General features: G+C 48.7%; 1 protein-coding gene across 7 annotated transcripts in view; it reads right to left on the bottom strand.

Moving 5' to 3' along the window:
- Positions 1-26,853, bottom strand: part of STK32B (serine/threonine kinase 32B) — a 393,997-nt gene that overhangs the window by 23,946 nt on the left and 343,198 nt on the right. For all 7 annotated transcript variants that reach the window (XM_086705468.1, XM_086705467.1, XM_086705469.1 and 4 more), the window contains 2 exons: positions 9,988-10,091; positions 1,286-1,402 (listed from right to left, as the gene is read on the bottom strand). In XM_086705468.1, coding sequence (XP_086561594.1) covers positions 1,286-1,402; positions 9,988-10,091 — 221 coding nt within the window. The remainder of the gene's footprint in view (positions 1-1,285; positions 1,403-9,987; positions 10,092-26,853) is intronic.

Here is a 26,853-nt window from a genome sequence, read left to right as displayed (position 1 = left end):
TTATCCCCGGACGGCTAAGCGGTGACCTCTGTGGCCTGATGGCGTGGCCTCATTTGTGGCCAAGGGTATGATTTTTAGTGTCTCCTCAAATAGAGTTTCTACTACTAAGGGGTGGTGCAGCATAAAAAGCAGCCCAGAGTTATGACCTTGCACCCACACGGGGCTTTCAGCTTTTCCAAAAACATTCCGGCTTGCCTTGCACAAAGAACTCCGGCGGGCTGCGGGAGGCTGCCTGCCTGTTTCCTCCTCTCAGATTAGGAAGAGCAAAGACACGCAATTCTTCCACGTGCAGATCACAATTAGGGTGGGACCCCAGGAGATTGGTAAGGACGTGGCATGTGCTAAGGGGGGGGGGTTGGCACCCGGCTGCCCACAGGTGGGAGCTGGAAGTCGGAACTCCACTGCCGGCTTGCCCCGCCCCGCCCCGCCCCCCCGACACTGTAGAAATGTCCCAGCTGCGCCCAGCCGGTGGGCTGCGGTCACACCAGTGTGAGGGCATCTGGCAGGGTCACCTCTGCTGGTCATGGCAGCCTCCTCCTCAGGGCCGCCCCAAACCATGGGTGCAGATTTAAACAGAGCCTGTAGGGGCGCCTGGGTGGCTCAGTCGGTAAGCAATTAATCTGTTGATTTTTGCTCAAGTTGTGATCTCACGGTTCCTGAGATCAAGCCCCAAGTCGGACTCTGCGCTTATAGCACGGGGCCTGCTTGGGATTCTCTCTCTCTGTCTCTCTCTCCCTATCTCTCTGTCCTTTCCCTGCTTGTGCTCCCTCTGTCTCTCTTTCTTTCTCTTTCTCTCTCTCTTTTCAAAATAAATAAATAGGGGTGCCTGGGTGGCTCAGTCAATTGAGTGTCCGACTTCAGCTCAGGTCACGATCTCGCGGTCTGTGGGTTGGAGCCCCGCATCGGGCTCTGTGCTGACAGCTCGGAGCCTGGAGCCTGCTTCAGATTCTGTGTCTCCCTCTCTCTCTGCCCCTCTCCCATTCACACACACTCTCTCTCTCAAAAATAAATATTTAAAAAAAATTTTTAAAAACCCCAAATACATAAACTTTAAACGGATACTCCACTCTAGTGCCGCATGGGAGATCCCCATTCAGGATAGCGGTTCTCCAACTCACTGGATGGGTGCCCACGTTCACGATGTGGCGTTAGCGCTCTACTGACTTGATCAACTCCACCACTGGCATTCTGTTCCCTCTCTCCTTCCAGAATTTGGTGGGATGCCTGCTTCTGCACTAAATGACTTTAGCCCCTGGGATTGGCAGGCTGGGGGCTGTCCCCTTACCTTCTTCAGCAGGGCGACCATGCCTCTGCACCACGTGGAGGAGTAGTGGACACGCTCCACCTTGAACATGTTGAGGATCTCATCAATGGGCGTGGCCGAGTGGATTTCATACGGTCTCTGCAACCAAAGGACCAGAGAGGGAATCCGAGAGAGGGCCAACCAGAAGACACCGCCCATGTGGTTAAACCTGTATATTTACAAGGGGGTGGTTTATTCTCTCCCTTTACGGAACAGTGGGTGTTCCTCTTTCACGGCAGAGCAGGTGGCCCAGACCCACGTGCCAACAGGGATCAGACCTGTAGGGTAGTGCCCGAACCCGGCAGGTGGGTGCTCTGTTATGGCCACAGGAGGTTAAATGACTTGGCGAGGGAGGTCAGGTAGCCACTAAGTGTGACAAAGGCGGGATCCGCATCCAACAGCCTAACTCCCGAGTCCCGACTCCAGGCTTGGGGCTGGGGTGGCTCTCGTCATCCACTGGACTCCCAGCCTCACCTGCGGTCGAAGTCCCTGCCTGCCGGTGGGCCTCAGCTCCACCTTTCCCCACGCTGGCTGAACCAGCTGGGAGTGAGCGGGCTGGAATCACCCAGGTCTGGGTCTGGCGGGGCGGATGGATGTGGGGAGGCAGGGCTTCTATCTACCACCCTCCCCCCGCGCCACCCCGACAGTGACAAGGCCTAACTCTGTTCTCCGACTGACCAGCTCAGCAGAGCATCAAACCTCCTGACTTGCTTTCCAAACATTGCCCTGGGCAGTTTGTTGCTTCTAAGAACCTCTCAAGACCTGGAACTTGGTTAGTCTTTCTTGAGTGGGACCCTGGGGACATGGCTGGGACAGTGTCTGAACATCAGCTCACCCCCTCTGCCTCGACCCCCTCCCAATTCCCTCCCCTTCTTTACCCTCCCCCCAGCTTCATGGGCCAAGATGCTCTGAGGTTTGCATACGGTCAAAGGCTCAGGGCTGGCATCGGCAGTCACTTCGGAGCACAGGTGGCGTAACAACTAGAGAAACTGAGAGCGAGGAGTTCATCGCCGTCCCTGTGAACCTGACTGCTGTGGGATTCCTGTAGGGGTGGGGTCCTTGAAGGTGGGCCCCGGCGGTCCAGCAGACCTCAGAGCCCAGTGACGGGCATGATGAGCCTGTCCATCCACAAACACTGACTAGAGACCAGCTGTGGGTCAGAGCCCGTACTGGGCTCACAGGGTGTGGGCTCCAATCCCGTGGAACTTGAATTCCCACGGGGCTGCTGCCACTAGGAGCCGCCAGCCAAGAAGGTGAGGGGGTCCTGAGCCCTGGGTGCACGACCGTTCCCTGGAACGTCTTTATCTTCACCAAACGGGGCTCCCCTGGGGAACATGCCTGCCCACGGGAGCGTGCCTGTGACTTGCGATGTGTCCACCCAGAAGGGCACCTTCTCCGGACTGGCTGCCTCCTCTTTCATCTGCCAATCAAGCTGGGAACTCTCCCTTTTGCCCTGTTAACATGTAGATCAAAAGCAAAACCTGGGGCTGCCTAGAAAGGCCGGCTACCTAGATGTGCTAACATTATTTACTGTATGTCTTCAAACACCGTCTTCCAATTTAATGGGAAGTGGAGGATAGTTCCAGTAACGGACGTTTCAGAATTTCCTCCCGAGGCTGCTGCCTGCCTCTGCCTTTGCCCCCATAACGGCTACCATGATTAGAAGTCGCAGGAATGAGCATTAACTGAGAGCGGAGATGTCGGTTTCTGGGCGGTTCAGGATCGCTTCTTCCCATCTTTTTGCCTTTGGAGAAAACCATGCCTCCCACCCTGTCCCAGCCGCACCTGGAAAACCAGCTGCTGGAGGCTGGAGGACCTCAGGCGATGGAGCATTCCCGCCTCCGCATCTCAGGAGTCGGGACACTGAGGCTGCGAGACCCACGGGGACCTTGCCGCGTCCCACAGAGATGCAGGATCTCCTTTGCCGCTCTTTCCTCGATGCCACCAGAGCTCACCATGCCGAGTGCCCAACCGGAGAACCAGCCAGCGACAAGCGTGATCCATCTGCCTCGCCACCCGACCTCCAAGCCGGTCACTCTCTAACTCTGTCCTTCTCTCCACTTCCGGAGGGAGCCAGACCAATAATAATGGTAACCCCGACAGGCCACGAGGCCAACACAGCAGTTAAATACGTTCCCAGCTAAGCGCGGAACACCGTGCGCAGAATACGCTCAGCGGCTTTAGGTTCAGCCTTTGTCCGTTCGGACGGCTGTAGAGAAACCCAGCTCCCTCTACAAGGATATCAGCAAATACTCAGATCGATATTCCATCTACTTGGGGTAAAGACTTCTATGGAAGCTTAGTTCGCACGCACCGGCCTTAGGATGTGTTGACTCAGGAAAGCAAGTGGCATTTCTAAGGTAAAGCGATCACATGAACCACTGGTGAAAGTGATTTTCGCAGCGGGACACCGGACAGACTCGTTATGGAGCACATGTGTGTCTCCATTCCAGAACCCCCGGTTTACAGAAAACCCCAATTGACTGAGAAGTGGAAGGGGGGGAACAGAATTGTTGCAGACTTGTTATTTGGACAGCCAGAGCTGAGCTGGGCTTTGGGGACCGTCCAATCCAATGTGTGTGTGTGTGTGTGTGTGTGTGTGTGTGTGTGTGTCCCACACCTCTTCCCTCCAGATCTCAAACGCGGACCAGATGAAAGCAAAGAACAGGTCCTCGGGCTATGAAACGTCCAAAGCCAGAGACATCACGTCCCCCTCCTCAGAACTGTTGAACTACCTGTGCTGGGTGCCAAAGGTCCAGGAAACGTGGCCTGAAAACCACGCGAAACCCCCGCTCCTTCCCCTCCCTTAATGGAGACGTAAAACCTGGAGAGTGAGGTCACAGAGTCTGTTTCCTCCCAGGTCCTGACTCCTGGCACAGTGCTCTCTCTGCTTTACCAAGGGACAAGACATCAGCGTTCAACCCCAGGACCACCTCCCTCCTTCCTTCAGGTTCACGTGCCAATAATTCCCCGGTTCTGCGGTCGAGCCTGCCCGTCCCGCGTACCCCAAGTTCTTTAGTTCTGCGCTCCACCCTCTAGGGGAGCTCCACACACCCTCCCTCTTTATTCTTCCCCTCTCTGCACCCCCAACCTTCTCTCTCAACCCGGCTGCAGGGAGAAGTGCTGACTGGGGTCAAAGACAAGGTCAGGGAGGTGGTTGGGATGGCACCACGGGTGGGGTTTGGGGGCTCACCCTTTGTCCACATCGAGAGCCCCACTCTGTGCCATGCAGTGCACGCGGGGCCTCATTCGGTTCTGGTTACCACACGGCAGTGGTTTGCAAACAGGAGCGATTTAAATTGGGTGATGTTTGGAGATATTTTTGGTTGTCGTGAGGCAGAGGGGAGATTTCTGCCGGCCTCTGGTAGGTGGAGGCCTGGGGTGCTCCTGAACGTCCTGCGCTGCCCAGGACGGCCCCCATCACAAAGCACACCCGGCCCCCCAGCGTCCACAGTGCCGAAGTCGAGGAACCCTGTCCCCTCATCCGATAGATGAGAAGTGGGCTCACCGCCGATCGTTCAGAGACTGCGCAGCAAAGCCGGGAGGTGAGCCCAGCAACGTGTGATTCCGAAGGACACCCTCGCTCAACCGTTGTGCTGACGCGGCCACAGACAGCACCATGATGCCTACAGGGTGAAGCCCAGTGCCTCCGGCTGTTCTCAGGGTCTTTTACGGGCCGTCCTCTGACTGTCCTGACTGCTGGTCCGTCAGAGATGTTTGCTGTGTCCACCTCAGCGGCCCTTCCCCATCTATACTCACACTGTTCCCTCCAGCGGCTCCTATGTGACCCGGCTTAAGCGTCTGCTCCCTCACACACTCTCCCATGCTCCTCTGAGCAAGGCCTCAGCACTTTATCTTCATCGACCTGTCTCAGGAGCATACTTATTTGATAATCAGCAAGCTTCCTGGGTGCCAGACGCTGTGTGTGCTCTGCCCACGTTTTCTCACGTCATCCCCGCCGTGACCCTGTGGGTCGGCCTCATAATCCCCATTTGATGAAGGAGGAAGCTGGGACTCAGAGGAACAAAGTGACCAAGCCGGAATCAGAGCACCGAGGTGCCTAGAGTGGGGAAGGGATGCGGACCTCTGTTCCCCAGGCCCCTGGGCCTTCCCGCCGGGGCTCACCAACCAGGCGGGACCCAGCCTCCACTCCCCGTGCCCTGTCTCCAGCTGTAAAGGGGCTGAGTCAGAGAGGACGCAGGCCTGCTGCTGGCAACCCCCCCCCCCCCCCCCCCCCCGGGGCAGGAATCACAGCAGGAAGCAGACAGTTGCTGACATTCATCAGGCACATGCAGGGTAATTTGCATCATCGAAATGACTTAATTCTCAAAGCAACCCTGTTGGGTAGATATTATTAATTTCTTTTTTCCCAGTTGAGACATGAGGATTCTAAGCACCTGATCTGTTTATTGGCTTTGGTTAAGATCACAGACGAGGCACCTGGCAGGGCCAGGGTGTGACCCTGTGAATTCCTCTAGGATCCTCTTTGTCTGCTAGGACAAAGTGGCTTTCAGGTGGGTGAGAGGAAACACTTTCTAGCCTTGCAAGCTGTCAAAAAATGAAACAGGTTCTATGAGCTCCCTGGATGCAGAGGGGAATCAGCCCGTAGGTGGTAATCACCTGTCAGGGATGCCTGGGGACATCGGCCATGCTGAGATCCCCAGTCCCTTCTCTGAGTCTGTGGGCAGGAAACCTCCTTCTCACACCTCTCCTCCCCCTGTTCTAATCAGAGGGTGTGGTCACCGTCTGGGGTGACCAAGGTGCCTGTGCTCTAAGAGGGTGACACTTTCTTGATCTCTCTTTCACTTAGCGTGCCTGCAGGGTGAGGACTGGGATCAGGCTGAGAGAACCTCCTTATGATCCTGGTCCAGGCTGCAAGATCCAACCAGGCTCCCGGATGCTCTGCATTTATGCAGAGAATGACACTCGATTAATGACACTCGATTCCTGGGCTCTCCCTACAGAGCACTGGGGGAGAGACAGCTGTTTCCCAGGTTGGGTCTAGAGTATTTCTGGGTCCCTAGCCAGCAGGCTGTATTGGTCTTATCCATTTCCCACCCACATATCTCATCCTTTCCAGCTGTAGATCGGAGAGCACACACTGGAAAGTTCCCATCATGACTTCCATCTTTTGGAGGTGAAAAACTCCCTGGCTTTGGAGGCCATCAAGGAACAAACAGGTGGATAATGACAGTGTCACTGACACTGACACAGTGTTGGAATTTGAGAAGGAAGGACAACCCCTATGTTTACACACTCCAGAGGTAAACTTAGGAGTGTTTTCTGGGATAGCTTTTTTTACTAAATGTGATTGTTTCCGGTATGAAAAACAGAGAGCTGAACAAAGCTGTAATCATCAAGACAGCATGGTATTGGCACAAAAACAGACACATAGACCAATGGAATAGAACAGAAACCCCAGAACTAGACCCACAAATGTATGGCCAACTCATCTTTGACAAAGCAGGAAAGAATATCCAATGGAAAAAAGTCTCTTTAACAAATGGCGCTGGGAGAACTGGACAGCAACATGCAGAAGATTGAAACTAGACCACTTTCTCACACCATTCACAAAAATAAACTCAAAAGGGATAAAGGACCTGAATGTGAGATAGGAAACCATCAAAACCCTAGAGGAGAAAGCAGGAAAAGACCTCTCTGACCTCAGCCGTAGCAATTTCTTACTCGACACATCCCCAAAGGCAAGGGAATTAAAAGCAAAAATGAACTACTGGGACCTTATGAAGATAAAAAGCTTCTGTACTGCAAAGGAAACAATCAACAAAACTAAAAGGCAACCAATGGAATGGGAAAAGATAGTTGCAAATGACATATCGGACAAAGGGCTAGTATCCAAAATCTATAAAGAACTCACCAAACTCCACACCCGAAAAACAAATAACCCAGTGAAGAAATGGGCAGAAAACATGAATAGACACTTCTCTAAAGAAGACATCCGGATGGCCAACAGGCACATGAAAAGATGCTCAACGTCACTCCTCATCAGGGAAATACAAATCAAAACCACACTCAGATATCACCTCACGCCAGTCAGAGTGGCCAAAATGAACAATTCAGGAGACCATAGATGCTGGAGAGGATGTGGAGAAACGGGAACCTTCTTGCACTGCTGGTGGGAATGCAAACTGGTGCAACCACTCTGGAAAACAGTGTGGAGGTTCCTCAAAAAATTAAAAATAGATCTACCCTATGACCCAGTAATAGCACTGCTAGGAATTTATCCAAGGGATACAGGAGTACTGATGCATAGGGGCACTTGTACCCCAATGTTCATAGCAGCACTCTCAATAATAGCCAAATTATGGAAAGAGCCTAAATGTCCATCAACTGATGAATGGATAAAAAAATTGTGGTTTATATACACAATGGAGTACTACGTGGCAATGAGAAAGAATGAAATATGGCCCTTTGTAGCAACGTGGATGGAACTGGAGAGTGTGATGCTAAGTGAAATAAGCCATACAGAGAAAGACAGATACCATATGGTTTCACTCTTACGTGGATCCTGAGAAACTTAACAGAAACCCATGGGGAGGGGAAGGAAAAAAAAAAAAGAGGTTAGAGTGGGAGAGAGAGCCAAAGCATAAGAGACTCTTAAAAACTGAGAACAAACTGAGGGTTGATGGGGGGTGGGAGGGAGGGGCGGGTGGGTGATGGGTATTGAGGAGGGCACCTGTTGGGATGAGCACTGGGTGTTGTATGGAAACCAATTTGACAATAAATTTCATATAAATAAATAAATAAATAAATAAATAAATAAATAAATAAATAAATAAATTTAAAAAAAATGGAAAAAGAAAAAAGAAAAAAAAGAAAAACAGCCGAGTATTTGCATAAACCTCTCCAAGGTGAAGCCAGACCAAGACATCTGTGAGAAAGGTTTACACGAGCACATAACAGGTGTCCTTTCACTGAACCAACCACTCTGTCCCCGTGCCGAAGGCTCCAATCCCACTGTGTGCCTGTCCTTCTTCTCCTGAACATGGCATTTGAATCTCTGAGTAGAAAACTCAGTCGAATTAAAAGTGACACAATTCATTCTGGAACCAGCAAGAGCCACTCTATCCTTGGGCCTTTTTGTCAAGTCCTCATCTTTGACTGCTCTGACCCGTGAGGAATGACAGATGTTAAACAAAAATGAAAACAAAAAGAAAAAGAACAAAAAACCCCACGGGCCCAAAATGTCGTCACTTAGAAAACGATAAAGCCAATTAGATCTGCAAATGTACCTGACTGATTTTTATTTAACACAGACAATGGACTTTCCGCTGGTGAACACCCAATCATGCCTGGGGCAACCGCTCGCCCAGGGTATCTGTGTGACTGAGAATATCAGACAAAGAGCATCTGAATGATGCCTGTGTCCTGTGGTCATACAGCGTTAGGGACTCTCAATGAAACCAGCACCAATGAAACCGGCAGATGACCAAGGAACCACCCAAAAATAAGATGGATTTTTTTCATTCAGTGCCTGAGAAAACTAACAAGTTCATATATATTCACATATATATATTTTAAATTCTAGACACATCACATATAGTAATTATGTTTTTGAGGCATTCAGAGGAGGTCACGGAGATCGGGAGCACACAATAGTTGCTTAAACTACAGGATGGAAAATAATAATATTTGCATTCCCATGGCTTTGACAGCTTGCAAACTCCTTCCTTCCTTCCTTCCTTCCTTCCTTCCTTCCTTCCTTCCTTCCTTCCTTCCTTCCTTCCTTCCTTCTTCCTCCCTGTCTCCCTTCCTTCCTCTCTCTCTTCCTTCCTCTCTTCCTCTCTTCCTTCCTTCTTCACCCTGTATCACACACACTGGCGCCCCCTGCCTTCAGGGAGTGCACTTCCGCTGGCCTGGATGTGCGTGGACACAAATGACTGTGACGCACTGAAAATCGTGGCTCTGGGCAGGGACACTGTTGCTGGACAAGGCAAGTGACACGCAAATCCCACGTCTCCTTCCGGCAGCACTGAGAGACCCTGCGGTAACCGCAGCTCCATGAAACCGACCGAAGGCTGTTACCCCGTTGCACCAACAGGGAAACCAAGGTCAAGGGGCATTGTTGGCAAACGATTCTTGTGCAGAGAACAAACGCCTCGAAATGAGCTCGTCATAATTCTTTCCGCCAAAGTAAAAATGAGTTATTAGTCGCCATTACTTGTCTTTGGCTATCGCATTCAGTGAAATACAAACAAAAGTACGTACCGAACGCCCCGATTTTATGGGACATCTACCTCTGTGCTCAGGGCAGATACAAGGGAAAACACATAAAGAGGAAAGGAACATGGCCTTATACTGAAAGAGCCTCGAAATGAGCTGGAGGGTCAGGCACGGATGCAGCGTCGTGGGATGAAAGACGGCAGCGTCTGAAACCACGATGCCGAGGTGCTCGGGGCATTCGAGCTGCTGGCCTTGACGGAAGATCTTCCCCGCTGGGACGTCCTTTTCCCGCCAGCAGAGTGAGGCGGCTGGACCAGGAGCTCGCTCGGGGCCCCTCTAATGCTCAGGGACCCCAGGCACACAGACGATCAGGACGGAGACCCGGGGCCTCTGACTCCTCACGCGTGCGCGCCTCCCCAGCCAAACGGCTGGCCGACAGCACCCCAGTCCGGGTGGACCTGAGCCCCTGCTCCCCGTGCTCCCCGTGCAGGCACACATCTTACCCAGCCCCGCAGCAGCTCGTAGGCCGTGATACCCAGGGACCACCAGTCGACGGGGTACGAGTAGCCGGGGCCTCCCTCCACATACACCTGGAACACTTCCGGGGCTGCCAAAGACAGGACAAAGACGATGTCACTGCACGTCACAGTTTACACTCACCGGCCCTCAGAGAGGGGACATGGGGACAGTAACCCAGCTTCTCGGAGGGCGGAGCCAGGACTCTGTCCACTGCACCACGTGGTTCCTGCCCTCTGTAAGCCACAAGTGGGTTCAAGAACAAGATGCGGGCATCCCCAGAAACACAGGTGTGTCCCCCGGGGAGGTACCCAAATGGGGTGCTCCGGAGCACCCAGGTGGCCCAGTCGGTGGAGCGTCCGACTTCGGCTCAGGTCATGATCTCGCGGTCCGTGAGTTCGAGCCCCGCGTTGGGCTCTGTGCTGACAGCTCGGAGCCTGGGGCCTGCTTCGGATTCTGTGTGTCCCTCTCTCTCTGCCCCTCCCCTGCTCATGCTCTGTCTCTTAAAAATAAATAAACGTTAAAAAACTTTTTTAAATAAAAGGAGTTTTCAAGAAACATTTAAAAAAATTAAAAAATTAAAAACCAAGTGGGGTGCACCAAGTGCGGGGTGGAGGCGGTCTGCTGGGGGGAGGTGGGTTGGGGGAGCGGGAATCCCAGGCAGCACGAACACGGGTGGGGTAAGATCTCAGCTAAGAGGAAGAAACCACACCTTGACAAATGTCACTCTGCTTCTGGCACTGACGCCGGGTCAGGCATGCCGACAACCGGGGACGTTTGGGACCCTTTGAGCCTGCTGCCAATCTCAGGAAACCGTTTTAGTTTAGCATAGGTGGGATCTACGAGGACCTCCCCGAGTTGGAAAATCCAGAGACAGAAGGCAGATCGCGGGTGCCCCAGGATGGGGGAGGGGCAGATGGGGGGTGACCACTGAATGGGTGTCCTCCGGGGGACATGACGACGTTCTGGAACTAGACAGAGGTGGTGGCTGGGTGGTGCTGAGAATGTACTCCATGCGACAGAATTGCTCCTTTAAAACGGCAAGTTTTGGTCTGTGAATCCATCTCACCTCAGCTGAGCGAAAAGTGAAGGCTGGACGGCCGAGTGTGCTGGGCCCTGATTCTTATTCTTCAGGGCACTGCGGTGGTGCTGGGGGGTCCCTTGGCCCTGAGGCGCCCTAACGTGCCGAGTGGTGGGGTCATCTCACTGCCTCGCCCTAAAATCAACGAGGCCAGGAGGGCATCTATGCTGTGATTGCTCGTCTCGGCTTCCAGAAAAACTTTGGGAAATGTGGATCCTTTCCAGCAAATTAATTTGCAGACGTAATTCCATTTTACAGTCGTCACAGCAGCCGAAATCTGTCCCTTGGAACCACAATGTGCTGTGATTAAAGAGGTCGCGACTCAGTTTTCAGAATGGCCTTCAGTGAGCATGGGAACGGGGAGGGCTGGACGAGGCAGGCGACACGGACGCTGGAATCTGGGCCCTTGGGCTGCTGGACACTTGCCCCCAACCAGCCGCCACACACCAGCCGCCCCGGCGATGCTCTCCACTTGCTTCGTATCTTAGAGGGCACACTCACCCATGGGTTCTCCTTTCCTCTTCACAAGAGCCCCCAGGGTCACATTTGCATGGGGCCCATTTTACAGATGAGGCTCAGAGAAGGACGGAGGCGTGAAGGAAGTCCCACAGCCAGGAGGTGCCAAGCTGAGGTGTGCCTTATACACTGGCAGAATCCCTGTTTGAAGTAACGTTTGTATCGATGTTTCTTTAAGCACAAAAAGTCACTCAGCCTAAATTGGGGGGAGGCAGGACTGGGAACCTGAGCAAATGTCCCCTTGGGTTATTTGAGCCTCACGAGGGAACTGACGTGGTGTGCTGGGAAACCGAAAGCAGGTCGGTGTGGCTGGAAAGGAGTTTAGCAAGTGACTTAAGCGTCTCTGTCTCAGTTTGGTGAAATGCGGATAATAAGAACGGTTTATTCACCGAGCCGTGATGAGGATTAAATACGACACTATGTGCCAAGGGTTCAGCCCGATGCCTGGCTGGTCCAGAGTGAGCGCTCCGGAAATCTCAGGCATGGCTTGCATTGGTAGAGTTGGCATTCAAATCTCTTCTCCCTGTCAGGCTTAGCCTCAACGCCGTCCACCCCATCACCCCGAAGCCTGGGGGCCACCCTAAACTTCATCCTCATGACCTATTGGTCTCCAGACCCTGACGTGCACATTTTTAGCATCTTTGTGTCTGCTCGTTCTTTCCGTTGTAGATCGACCTGCCTTCAGAGGTGGGGATCTTGCCTGTTCATTAGGCATCCTGTGAGCAGATACTTGATTCCTTTGCAGGTGCTAGCACCGAGCTGTGCTCCTCTGCAACCCACTGGATCCGACCATGAGCCTGAGGCTGGGCTCCGATCTTGAGGGACTTCCTTCCCTGCATCTCAGTCTGTGCACCTGGCCTCTTCTGTCTGTGCTGAGTGTTCTGGAACATGGCGCTGTCTGTGCGTTCCCAGGGCCTGGACAGCTCCCGGCCCAGCCCATGGGTTCAGTGAGTGCAGGAGGCAGGGACGCGCCCACGACTGCAGCGATGGCTGTGTGCACGGACGTGCTCCCCATAAATCCCTGACAGGTCCAGCAGCCCCAGCCCATTCAGAATTCAGGGTACAAGCAGCATTCCGTCCTGGCTGTCATGACCCATCAAGTGACAAATGTCTGTGGCCCGTGACTGCACTCCCAGAGACAGTGACATTCTTGCCACCCGTGCACGCTTGGTGCTGACGACAGAACGTGAAAAACATTTTTGTCATAATCCACATGCCACCGAAATGAGCGCTTTGGTGTCCTGGAATCACAGTGCGTCGAAGCGAGAGCATCGGGCAGATGTAAAGCTGGAGGTCAGGTACGAGACTCCTCCCGAATGTGGATGGGGGAAAAAGAACAACCAGCTGTCCAGGGTCCAGGCCGAGGGTCTTATGATGCCCCAGGCACCCAATGAGGCAGGTGCTATAATGATCTCCATTTTCAGAGGAGACAGTAGAGGCATGAAGGGGTGTGGTGGGTTGAATACTATCCCTCCAAAGCTATATCCAAGTGCTAACCTCTGGTACCTGTGAATGGGACTCTATTTGGAAGCAGCCTCTTTGCAGATATAATTAAGGACCTCAAGATAAAATCATCTCAAGATAAATTGTAGGGCCCACGCTAAACCCAATTACTGACGTCCTTATAGGAGAGAAAAGAACGGGGCTGGAGACACAGAGAGGGCCATGGGAGCAGGCAGAGACTGGAGAGGCCACAAACCCAGGAACCCCTAGAGCCAATGGAGGCCAGAAGAGGCAAGGAAGGGTCCTCCCCTAGAGTCTCCCGAGGGAGCACAGCCCTGCTGACATCTTGGTAACGATTTGGCCTCCAGAACGTCGAGGGAGTGACCTTCTCTTGTGTTTGTGTACTTTGTTGTACAGCCCAGGGAGATCACTAAGAGGGGCCATGGACTTGCCCCAGGCCATCTAGCTGGTGTGGCAGAGCTGGGCTTCGCCTCCCTCGGTCTTCTGACTCCAGAGTCCTTTCTCCTATACTAAGGTGACTGCCAGGAGTTACGTGAGGACGGGTCCTGATGCTCCCTCATGCCTTCCTTCCCTCCCAGGGCCTGGTGCTCAACCAAGTATACAGTAGGCATATAATAATGCACATCTGTTGGCTCTTTCACCCCTGATGCCATAAAGCCGGACCATGCCTCAGAAGTATAGATGGCTGGTGGCCTTAGAGTGTCAGCACGACAGAAGCGAAGGGTCCCTTGGAAACCATCTTGCATCGTCCCCTCCCTTTTGGAACTGGCCACAGGGCTTGAGGGGGAGGAATGGTTTGCCTCGGCCACCCCCTCGCTAGCCCTGCTGTTAAGTCTAGAACCCTGATCCTGACTCCCAGGTTCAGGGGATGCACCACTGTAACAGTTAAATTCCACCATCAGAGCCAGGTGACTCCACCAGGCACAGCTCCTGTACCCGCTTCCTCCTCTGTGTGGACTTACAGCCCTTGCTCAGATCTCCTGCAGCAGCCTCCCCACCAGTCCTCAGGCCTCCAGAGTCGTCTTCTCCAGTCTGTCCTTCTCAATTCTGACGGGGGAGCTGGCTTTCTGATCCGGGACGCAGGCCACGGTTGCACCCAGCTTAAAGGTCTCCCTGACCTCACGGCTGTTTTATGATCTGTGCTCCTGGGAATACCATCAGCTCTGCATGAGGCAAATACATTTTGGAGGAGGAAGGATTCTGAGGTCAAACGTGTCCGGGAAAAGACGAGGTTCAACCACGTTCCTTCCTGCTGGACTTCTCAGAGTCTTTAATGGGCTCATGTGCTTTGCTGGCTCTCAAAGGGGACCAACTCAATAGCAAACGTGGCTTGGAAATTTGACCTGATCCTGGAGTCTTTTTTTAAGTTTTAGTGGAGCGAGAGAAGGTACTAGGGCTGGGAACCTGTGCGGTTAGGTGAGCTGGACTTCTGGGGTCTGGCACTCGGGGTCCTTAGTGCTGCCCGGAGATCTTCTGAGCTGTACCATGCCCCTGGGGTTGCCCACACCACCCCGGCCTTTATCCGCACGCTGCTCGATGTTCCTAGAACTCCCCTTCTGTCTGTCTGTCTGTCTCTTGCTCTCTCCCCTCATTCAGTAGGCTCTCCCACAAAGGGTGCAGCTCCAGAGACACCGCCTCCAGGAAGCTGTTAGGTACCAGATGCTGCAAAGTTCTTTACATGCGTCCTGTACTCCTCAAAACACCTCTCTGATATCATTCTTTCTTAGGACCCCCCCAGATTAGATTTGGTTTTCCTCTTCACCCCACCTTCCCCAGGCATCTCTCCTTGACAACATTCCCACCCGCCATGCATTTTTGCTTATCTGTCTGCTTTTCAGGAGACTGTGAGCTCCCCGAGGGCAGGGCCTGTCACGGTCTCTGGCCTTGGTCTTCCTGTATCTCGGGTGTGGAGAAGACACGTGGGAAGGGTGTGTTGACTGACCAAATAAAGGAACGATTACAATACAAACAGCAAACTATGTACCTTGCTATGTGCCAAGCACTGTTCTTTTTTTTTTTTTTAATGTTTATTTATTTTTGAGAGAGAGTGAGCAGGGAAGGGGCAGAGAGAGAGGGAGACAGAGAACCCCACGCATGCTCTGTACTATCAGTGCGGAGCCCGACACGGGGCTGGGACTCATGAACCCTGAGATCATGACCTGAGCTGCCGAAATCAAGAATCGGACACTTAACCGACTGACCCACCCAGGCGCCGGGCCAAGCACTGTTCTAAGCTCTCAAAACATTGCTAATAAAAGTGGCTAATCTTTACGGAGCATTTGCTTGTACCAACAAGCCTTGTTTTATTTATTTTTCTTATTAAAAAAATTTTTTTAATGTCTATTTTTGAGACCGAGAGAGACAGAGCATGAGTGGGGGTGGGGCAGAGGGAGAGGGAGACACAGAATCCGAAGCAGGCTCCAGGCTCGGAGCTGTATGCACAGAGCCCGACGCGGGGCTCGAACTCACAGACCACGAGATCATGACCTGAGCGGAGGTTGGACGCTCAACCGACTGAGCCACCCAGGCACCCCCAACAAGCCTTGTTTTAAGAATTTGGCAAGGATAAAGTTATTTAATCTTCAAACAGCACAGAATTTGAGCTAGCTGCTGTTGAGTCTGGCTCAGGAAGGAATGGGATGGGTCAATGCTGCCACAGCCAGGACTGGGGTTTCCCTGGAGGACAGTGAGTGATGACAGCCCCGTGGAGGGGCAGCCCTGCCTCCCCGGGACAGCAAATGACAAACCAAGCAGGTGAGAGGAGTTGGTTATGACCTTGCCTAGAAAGGATGTCCAGGATCCAAAGTCTGAGTACCCCTATATTGGATTAGAGATGAACGGGGGTGCCTCTGCGGCTCAGTCGGTTAAGCATCTGATTCTTGGTTTCAGTTCAGGTCACGATCTCCCGGTGTGTGAGTTCGAGCCCTGCATCAGGCTCTGTGTTGACCGCGCAGAGCCTGCTTGAGATTCTCTGTCTCCTTCTCTCTCTCTGCCTCTCTCCTGCTCTCATTCACTCACTCTCTCTCTCAAAATAAATAAACTTTTTTTTTTTTAAGAGATGAACGAAATTCCTCAAGTCCTTCTTGATTAAAACTTCTGGCAATGACCTGGTGGGGAAAGGGCCACCCCCGAATCTATTTTCAGCCACTGGAAGCGACACCTCTAACCACCATCGCGATGCACAAATCAGTCACGCAGAGCTTTCTAGGGTGCAAAGTTCCTTCACACGTTATCCCCACCCAGCCCCAAAGCACCCAAGCCACAGATGGAGAAACTGAGTGGATAAAGGGGTAATTTCAGGGCCGTGGAGATGGTGAGTGGAAAAGCCCGGACGGGATCACCATCCCTACCACTTCCAGCCCAGGGCACGGTACAGCTGTTCGTTTGTTTCCATGAGTTGTGATTTTACTTACGACACCAAGAGCTGCAATACTAACGTGGCCATTGATTGAACATCGACCACGTGCTATAAGTTCTTCAAGGTTTTTCACATAGATTATTTACTCCTCAGCAAAGCTAATATTTACAGAGCATGAACTATAGTTTCACACTCCACTTGATCCTCGGAAGGGCCTTGGGAGGCAGCGCTATTAGGATCTTCAATCCTGGAAGCTGGGGTTTGGAGTAGTTAAGTAACAGGCCTGGGGGCACAGCCGGGAGACTCAGAGCCTTATCTGAACCCAGCGTCCCCTCCCCCTTTCTCTGGGGTCATCCAGAACGATGATCGGAACCTTGCTGGGTCTCCCTCAAAATCCAGACATCTTCCACCAAATTACACCATGTTTATGCTGAAATATGCTGAAAATAAAAATAATCCACATGCATTCATCCACATGCATAATGTATACTTTATATGTTTAAAAAAATTTTTTTTAACTTTTAAAAATGTTTATTGATTTTTTGAGAGCGAGAGACAGAGCGTGAGTGGGAGAGGGGCAGAGAGAGAAGGGGGGACACAGAATCTGCAGCAGGCTCCAGGCTCTGAGCTGTCAGCACAGAGCCCGACGTGGGGCTCGAACCCACAAACTGTGAGATCGGGACCTGAGCCAAGGTCAGACGCTCAACCGACTGAGCCACCCAGGTGCTGCTACTTTATGTGTTGTATATTCCAAAATCTCTACAAGGTCATTGCATTAAATCTGTTAATTCAACCGGGACTGAAACCAAGAGCGTTTATGAAGATCCTGGGATTCTATGTTTGAGGAAATTAGGGTTACAACTTCACCCGAAAGAAAAATAAATAAATGGTTCACCATGAACCTGCACGTTGATAAAAAAGGACTTAAAATCCTCGAATCACCTTCCTTGACAGCGTCTGTTTCCTTTCCTGTTCCATCCCCAGGAGCTTTCACAAGCCCAGAGCGTGTTGCACACTCCATGAACACTTGTGAGCGCACAAAGAAGCACGCTGGGCAGGCTTGGGGAGCCACGCAGCCCAGTGGCTCGGAAAGATCAGCCTCACCTCCCGCTAACATCTCCCCTTCCCCGGCAATGTAAACACGCATGTGGTGGGACCTGTCACCCCACGAGAACCACGCAGACTAAAAATATGGAAAAAAAATACCATAACCTCCTAAGTTATAATTATCACCCTGCTGATTTAGCTTTGTGGGTATGGCTGAAGGCTTGGACTGCTGTCCTGGAGTGTGACACACTAGCCAATGTCTAGCCCACAAGCCGACGGGCTTCCGGGATCTGTTCCTAAACCTAACTGCCTCCTTGACTGGGAACATACAATTGCCATGTTTCTGCCAAGAGGGGACCTTCGCGGTAATTTCCTCCCTCCCCTACGTTTTCTAGATGAAGGAGGTGAAGCCAGTTGGAGGGGTTCAGTGACTTCCAGTCCGGCTGGGACCAGAACCCAGATGTCCTGCCCACTGGTCCTTTCTTCGTTGGCAAGACCCCGTCTCCAGCTTGGAGGTCCTGGCCGGTGGGATGGCCAGATCTGTGCAGCCAACTGCCTCCTGGACACCTCCACCTAGAGGTCCCACGGGCACTGCACTCAACCCACCTGAGCAAGCTCTTTCCTCTCCAACTGCCCTCCTCCTGGGGTCTTAGCTCCAGCCCACGGTCGGCTCAGTTGCACGAGTCAGAACCACGGAGTCCCCGGGCTCTGTGCCTCCTTCAGTCTCTGCTTCTGATCATTTGATTGGCTCAAGACTTGTCACTTTATCTTCCAGAAACTTCCTCTCTACTCTGTTCTTGTTTTGTCTCTACAGGGACTCACCAGGGCCCCTCACCCACTCCAGCCTGGCATTCGAATCCCACCTCCATCTGAGTCAGTAGAACCAACGGAGCAGAGGGGTTAAAGGTGTGAGTGTAGCAATTTTTCAGGCCTGACAATGAACCTCAGTTCCCACACTTATGGGTCCAGTGGCCTTGTACAAGCTACGTCACCTCATATTTGTGCCTCAGCGTCCCTCATCGGCAACAAGGAGAAACAGTATTTGCTCCATAATCTTATCGTGATGACAGAATGAAGTTTCATCTGAGCACAGATTAAGTGCCAATAAATGCCACCTAATTTTACTATTGTTGTCTTGTCGTTATGCATGAGTTCAAATCTCTGAATTAAAATCACTCCAAGTTTTCTATTTGCTACAGAATAAAGTTCAAGCGCCCCAGCACGAGAATTCCTAAAATCCGGCCCCGACCTCATCCTGGGGCCCTGTCTTGATTCTGCTCATTTTGCCCAACTGCAAAAAATAGGATATACTTTATTTTTAATTTTCTGTGGCTTGTCTCATAATCTTTATTCTATTTTTTATACTCACAAACTCCTACTTATCCTTCAAGACCCAGACCAAATTTGACTCCCCCTGTGGAATGTTCATTGAGTACCATGCTGTTCCTCTGTTCTTCCCTATTACCCTCTCCTATTCTAGGGTCTCAGCAAACCCTGGTCTGTACCTCCCTGCAGCATTGATCATGCTATATTTTAATTAATGGCATGCATTTCCACCTTCCTCACTGGGATGTGAGCCCTTGGAGGGCAGGGATATATGATTAAGTCAGCCCCTGATGCTCAGGGATTAGCACGGAGCTGGTCTAGAAGTGGATGCTCAGTGCATCCGAGTAGCAGAGAAATTGGTCAGAGTCCTAGCTTCCAGTCTCAGTGGCTACCATTGCCAGCTGTTTGTCATTGGGCGAGGACTCAACCCCTGTATGAGTCTCAGATTCCGTGGAATAATAAAAGCCCCTACCCCATGGTGAGCTAACATAAGCGATGCATTTAATACAGGGACAGACACACAGCAAGTTCTCAACAGACGGGACCCAGTTATCGTTATACCAATTCATTATTGCATGAGCAATGAAATGCTTGCGAAAGTGAAAGCCCAGCTCACGGAGGTCCATGTTTTACGTGTTCCCCAAATGATTCAAGAGCTTCCTCCTAATTCTTTGCGTTAAAGCGTGCTGAAAAGCTGTGGGAAGCAGAGATAAGCAGCGTCCCCGGCTTTTGCCTGGATCCCTTGGGGGTCATTTATATTTCTTTGGCTCTCAAGCTAGCCAGATGAATTCAGGTGTCACATACTTGGAGAAGAAACGAAACTACGGCATCAGTCTGATCAATTCTCTCCTTCTGGAAACACCAGCAGCATTATTAACAACTGAAATGAAAGCATGTGAGACACTGTTCAGGTGTTGACCATTAGGATTTCATAAGTCTACACAAGAAGAGGAATGGAAGGGAAGTGTGATTGGCTAATAAGGAAATATGAAAATAAATGACATGCCAGAACCAGAAAACGACTTCATGCTAAACATGTCAGAATAAACTAGTCGCTTAAAAAGAAAAAGGACTTTGGAAGTTTTCCTAGAGAATGGTGTTCTAACTGGAAGCACAGAATTAGACTCAGGGCATTTTACACAGTCAGTATGTGAAACTGGGGATCTCACAGCACGTTATGCTGACAGAAAAGTTCACGGGCACCTCTATGGCTCAGTCGGTTAAGCATCTGACTCTTTACTTTGGCTCAGGTCATGATCCCACGGTTTGTAGGTTCAAGCCCACGTTGGGCTCTGTGCTGACATCTTGGAGCCTCCTTGGGATTCTCTCTCTCTCCCCCTCTCTCTTTGGCCCTCCTGCTCTCTCAAAAATATAAATAAACTTAAAAAAAGAAAAGTTCATTTATATAGTGTCTGTCTCTTAAAGGATTCCAAGATTCTCTGTTTATCCACGAAAATTAATGCTCTTAAAAATTTTTTTTAATGTTTTATTTATTTTTAAGAGAGAAAGAGAGACAGTGTGAGCAGGAGAGGGGCAGAGAGAGAGACACACACACAGAGAATCCAAAGCAGGCTTCCGGCTCTGAGCCGTCAGCACAGAGCCCGATGCGGGGCTCGAACTCAGGAACCTTGAGATCATGACCTGAGCCAAAGTTGGATGCTCAACTGACAGAGCCACCCAGGCGCCCTGAAAATTAATGCTCTTTAAAATGCCCCCCCGAACCTACCATAGGGTGAGAGACTTCTGTTACAGTGATTACCGAATTGCTGAAGGTTGTGTGCAGGCTTAAGTAAGAGAATAGAACCGCTGTCCAGATGCAAGGGGAATTCACCTCTCCTCACAGGCTCTTCTCTGCTGACCTCACTGTGTATTCATGAAGAGACTAGGAGGCTGTTGAAAGCTTCCCTTGATGCAGGATTGGGGAAGAGAAAGCAACTGCTTCTGGAGGGCACAGAGCTCTTCCAAGGTCCAGCTCCCCATGCCCCTTTGGAACAAAAGCCTTATAAAGCAGGAAGGGCGGAAGATTCTGTGACCACAAGGGCACAGGTGAATTCTCACTGAGCGTGAGAGGCAAGGAACAGAAAAATAAAATCTCTACCTCTGGGAAGGGACAGAAAATCATCCTGGGCTCAGACAATTCATGGTTGAGGCATGGAGAGAGGCAGGGTCAATGAGAAAGACCCATCCCCGAGACAAGATGTTGGGCGAAACAGAGCCCAGCGAAGACTGGCTGAGCCAAGACAACAGGGAACATGTAGTCCCCTGTGCCCTGCTGCCCCCAACCAGACCAAGTATCGAGTAACAAGAAGGAAGAGAAGGAACAGGAGTGAGACCTTCTCTAAGGCACAGGCCCATAGAGAAAGCCTGAAGCGGAAGGTAGAACAGGAACATTGAGGGAACACTAACTCGGGAGGAGGTGTGTTGAGAGTAACCATACTGACCCTGACTCAGCTCAACCCCTGATTAGACTGACTCAGTTCTTCCATACACACAACACTAAAGGCACAGTCGTGAGAGAGACACATCCATTTCCAGGTATAAACACTGTCCTACGTGAAATGTCCAGTCTTTCACCAAAAGCTGTAAGACACACGATGGAAAGAAAAAACAAAAATCCAGTGTGAAGAGACACAGCACTCAACAGAACCATGTTCGGATATGAACCAGATGTGAGAACTAACAGACAGGGAACTGAAAACATCTCAAAGATCTAGTGGAAAAAACAGTGCACATTAAAAAATGGGGATTTCAATCAAAAGATGGAACCTATAAAAGAATCAGATGGAAACTCTAACAATAATAAAAACAAATCAAAACATAGTGCCAGAGATAAGGCATGCTTCCAACATGCTTCACCAATAGACTTGAAACAGCCAAGGACAAAAGAGGTGAACTTGAAGGTAAGTCAAATGAAATTATTCAAAGTGGCACAATAAGAGAAAAAAAAGTGGGAGAAACAACAGAGAATCCAACTGCTATGGGGAAATATGGAAGGTCTAACATACATGTAACTGAAATCTCAGAAACAGAGAGAGAGAGAGAGAGACCGAGGGAGAGGAGAGAGAACGGGTCAGAAAAAATGTTTACAGAGATAATAATCAGGAATTGTCCAAAGAATTATGTCACCAAACCACACATGTCTAAGAAGCCCCAAGAACACCAACCAGGATAAACACAACATGACAAAAGAAACAACATGCATAAGCACATCGTACCTAAAACCAAAGAGAAAGAGAAAATCTTGAAGGCAGCTGAAGAAAAAAGGCATATGACCCACAGGAAAGCAAAGATAGGGATTATGGCAAATCTGTTGTCGGAAACATTGCCATAAGCGAGAGAGTGACATATTTAAGCACCGAAAGAGAAAAAAAAATTGAATCCAGAATTCTGTTAAGATCTCTTTTTAAAATGTACACAAGGGGCGCCTGGGTGGCGCAGTCGGTTAAGCGTCCGACTTCAGCCAGGTCACGATCTCGCGGTCCGTGAGTTCGAGCCCCGCGTCGGGCTCTGGGCTGATGGCTCAGAGCCTGGAGCCTGTTTCCGATTCTGTGTCTCCCTCTCTCTCTGCCCCTCCCCCGTTTATGCTCTGTCTCTCTCTGTCCCAAAAATAAATAAAAAACGTTGAAAAAAAATTAAAAAAAAATGTACACAAATGAAGACTTTTTGCAGCAAACAATAAAAAAATAAAAAAATGAAGGAATTCACTACCAGCAGACTTTCACGATAAGAATTGGTGAAGAAAGCCTTTCAGGTAGAATGAATTTGATATCCTGTAGAAACTGAGGCTGCACAAAGAAACAAAAAATACCGGAAGTGGGTAAAAGGAATGTAAATGTAAAATCAGTATTTTTCATTTTTAACCACTTTAAAATATAATTTACTGTCTGAAGCAAACATAAAATCAATTATTAATATATCTACAGCACAATAAAACAAAAGATAGGTGGGAGGAACTGGAAGTATATTCCTGTAAGATTTAAAACATTTTTTTTAACATTTATTCATTTTTGAGGGAGGGAGGGGGAGAGAGAAAGAGAGAGAGAGCGCACATGAGTGGGGAAGGGGCAGAGAGAGAGGGAGATTCAGAATCCAAACCAGGCTCCAGGCTCTGAGCTGTCCGCGCAGAGCCCGACGTGGGGCTTGAACCCACAAACTGTAAGATCATGATCTGAGCTGAAGTCAGACGTTTAACCGACTGAGCCATCCAGGACCCCTGTGAGATTTCTTTAAATGTTTATTTTTGAGAGAGAGGGAGTGCACGTGGGGGAGGGGCAGAGAGAGAAGGGGACAGAGGATCCAAAGCAGGCTCTGCGCTGACAGCAGCAAGCCTGATGTGGGGCTTGAACTCATGAACCGTGAGATCAGAACCAGAGCTGAAGTCAGACGCTCACCTGACTGAGCCACCCAGGTGCCCCTGCTGTAAGATTCTTACATTACACATGAAGCAGTATGATTTCAAGGTAGATGCAGATTAATTGATGGTGTATATTATAAATATAGGACAACCTCTAGCTATGATTTTTAAAAAAGAGGTAGGAATAGTAAACCAATAGGGAATTCAAGTGGGATCATACAAAATGGTGAACGAATCCAAAATAAAGCAGAAGAGCAGCAAATGAACAGAGAACAAATGGAACAAAGAAAAAGCAAGGTGATGGATTTCAATCCAACCATCTCACTAATTACATTAAGTGTAAATGGTCTAAATATCAATGGAAAGCAGAAATTATTAGATTGGATTAAAAAAAGGCTGCCTACATAACATGTACTTAAAATACAAAGATACAGGTTAAACATGAATGGATGGAAAAAGATATTATCAGGGGTGTTCTGGAACAGGCTTATCCCAGCTCATCTCTCTCCTACTCTGTGTTCGATAATGTCACACTGATAACTTGAAGTCAGTCATGGTGGGTGGACTTACATCACAAAAATCAGCAAAATCTACAAATCAGTGACTTTCTTCCTCTTTACCAGAGAGCTAGTTGTTAAACATTTACCGGCACCCCACTGGAAATACCATGCAAACATCAACAAAAGAAAGCTGAAGTGGCTATATTAATATCACACAAAGACACTCTTAAATACAAAGAACAACCTGAGGGTTGCCGGAAGGGAGGAGGGTGGGGCGATGGGCTAAATGGGTGATGGGCATTAAGGAGGGCACTTGGTGGGATGAGCACTGGGTGTTACACGGAAGCGAGGAATCGCTAAATTCTACTCCCGAAACCATTATTACACTATATGTTAACTAACCTGAATTTAAATAAATACATTTAAAAATAAATAACCGAATAAACAAACATTAAAAAGTTCATTTAAGGCCAACTGAAAAAAAAACAGACTTCAGAACATGGAAGAAGATGTTATGTAATGACACACGCAACAATTTAGCAAGAAGATGTAGTAATCCCAAAAATGTACACACCTTACTGCGGAGCATCCAACTATGTGAGACAAAACTGTAATGCAAAGAAAAATAGGCAAATTCACAATTACGGTTGGGGATTTGAACACTTAATGATAAATAGACAGAAAATCAATAAGAATAGGGGCGCCTGGGTGGCTCAGTTGGTTAAACGTCCAACTTTGGCTCAGGTCATGATCTCGCAGTTTGTGAGTTCGAGCCCCATGTCGGGCTCTGTGATGACAGCTTCGGGTTCTGTGTCTCCCTCTCTCTCTCTGCCCCTCCCTGGCTCATGCTCTGTCTCTCTCTCTCTCAAAAATAAATAACATTTAAAAAAAATAAAAAGAACAAATTAAACCCGAAGCAAGCAGAAGGAAGTTAATAAAAAAGATCAGAGCAGAAATCAATAAAACAGAGAAAATCAATGAAACTAAAAAGTGGTTCTTTAAAAAGATGAATACATGTGATAAACCTCTAACCAAAATGACCAGGAAAATCACAGACAAAACACAAATGACCAATTCCAGAATGAAAGAGGAGACATCACTGCCGAATCTACACTCATTACAAAGGTAACCAGGGGATATTACAAATGACTGTGAGCCCAAATATTTGCAAGGTTACATGAAATGGAGAAATTTCTTGAAAGATGTAAATGACCAAATCCTAACCAATATTTACTTTCTTCTTCTGACTTAAGGAGAAATAAACAGAATAGACCATCTTTATTAAAGAAATTGAATTCATAGTTTAAAAGCTTCCTGTAAAGAACTCTAGGCCCAAATATCTTCACTGGCCAATTCTACCAATTCTATATGTTAGAAAGAATACCAATTCTACAGTTTTTCCAGAAGTGGAAGAGGACAGAACATTTCCCAACTTACACTGCCAGTGTTACTGTGGTACCAAAATCATACAAAGATGCTACCAGAAAAAGAAAACTAAAAAACTCATAAAGCTAGGGGTAAATATTGTAAATGAGGCATTAGCAAACTGATTCCATCATTATATAGAAGGGAAAATACATTATGACCAAGTGAGATTTATTATGGAAATATAAGGAAAGTTCAACCTTCTGAAATCAGTCAATATCTTTCAACAGATTATAGAAACCACATGAGTGTCTCAGTGGGTTGAGAAAAGATATTTCACAAAATTCAACATGCATTTATGATTTTTAAAAACCCCAAGGAAGTTGGAAATACATGGAACTTCCTTAACCTGGTAAAGAATAACGAACTACAAAGAACCTTATAGCTAATACCAACATAAGAGTAAAAAAACGAAATGCTTTCTAAGATCAGGATCAAGGCCAAGTGTATTGAATGTTCTAGCTACAGCAACAAGACAAGAGAAAAATAAAAGGCATGCAGATTAGGAAGGAGGAAATAAAACTACCCTGATTTGCAAACATGATTACCTACATAGAAAGCCCAAAGAATTTACTGCCAAAGCTGCTAGGACTGAGAAATGAGTTCAGCAAAGTTACAGGATACAAGGTCAACATACAAAACTCAACTGTATCTCTATAGATCAGTAATTAATGATTGATAACTAATTTTTAAGGTTTTTATTTAAATTCCAGTTAGTTAACATCCAGCATAATATGGGTTTCAGATGTACAATATAGTGATTCAACAATTCTATACAACACCCAGTGCTCGTCATGGTAAGTATAGTCCTTAAGCGCCATCACCTATTCCAACCATCCCCGTAACCACCTCCTCTCTGGTGACCATTAGTTCTCTGTAGTTAAAGTCTGTTTCTTGGTTTGCCTCTCTCCCTCTTTTTTTCCCTCCCTTTGCTCTTTTGTTTGTTTGTTTCTTAAATTCCACATGCGTGAAATCATATGGTATTTGTCTTTCTCTGACCTACTTTTTTCACTTAGCATAATACTCTCTAGCTCCATCCACATCATTGCAAAATGGCAAGATTTCATTCTTTTCCATGGCTGAGTAATACTCCATTGTAAATATATATGCCACATCTTACATGCACCCCCATGTCTATAGCACCATTATCTACAATAACCAAGTTATGGAAACAGCCCACGTGTCCATCTGCTGATGAATGGAGATGGTAACTAGGTTTTTTTTTTTAATGTACCATTTGAATAGCACCAAAATCCATAAGATACTTAGGTATAAGTGTAAAAAAATATGTACAAAATCTGTACGTTGAAAACTATATTGATGGAAGAATCCAAGAAATCCTAAATCTATGGAGAGATACTCTGTGGTTGGAAGGCTCCACACTGTTTGGGTGTCACTTCTGTCTAAACTCATCTGTAGATTCAGTGCCATTCTAACAAAAACCCAGAGGTTTCTTTGTTTTGTTTTTGTAGAAATTAACAAGTGTATTCTAAAGTTTTAGTGAAAAGGGAAAGGATCTAGAATAGCCAAAATGATTTTCAAAAGAAGAAAAAAGTTGGAAGACTCTCCCTACCTGATTTCAAGGATTATTGTAAAGGTATGGGGAAAATATGATCTCAGGTAGGGCATAAACAAATAGACCAATGGGACAGGAAAGAATCCAGAAACGGATGTACACATTTATGGCCAATTGAGTTTTGACAAACTGCAAAGTCAACCCAGTTGAGAAGGAACAGTCTTTTCATCAAAGCATGCTGGAACTATTGGACAGCTGGATGCAAA

The sequence above is a fragment of the Puma concolor genome, chromosome B1, assembly GCF_028749965.1.
Source record: "Puma concolor isolate L17-30 chromosome B1, mPumCon1.1.hap2, whole genome shotgun sequence".
NCBI classification, from domain to species: Eukaryota; Metazoa; Chordata; class Mammalia; order Carnivora; family Felidae; genus Puma; species Puma concolor.
Note: the sequence above shows the minus strand (reverse complement) of the source record. Positions and strands in the feature narration are given on the sequence as shown.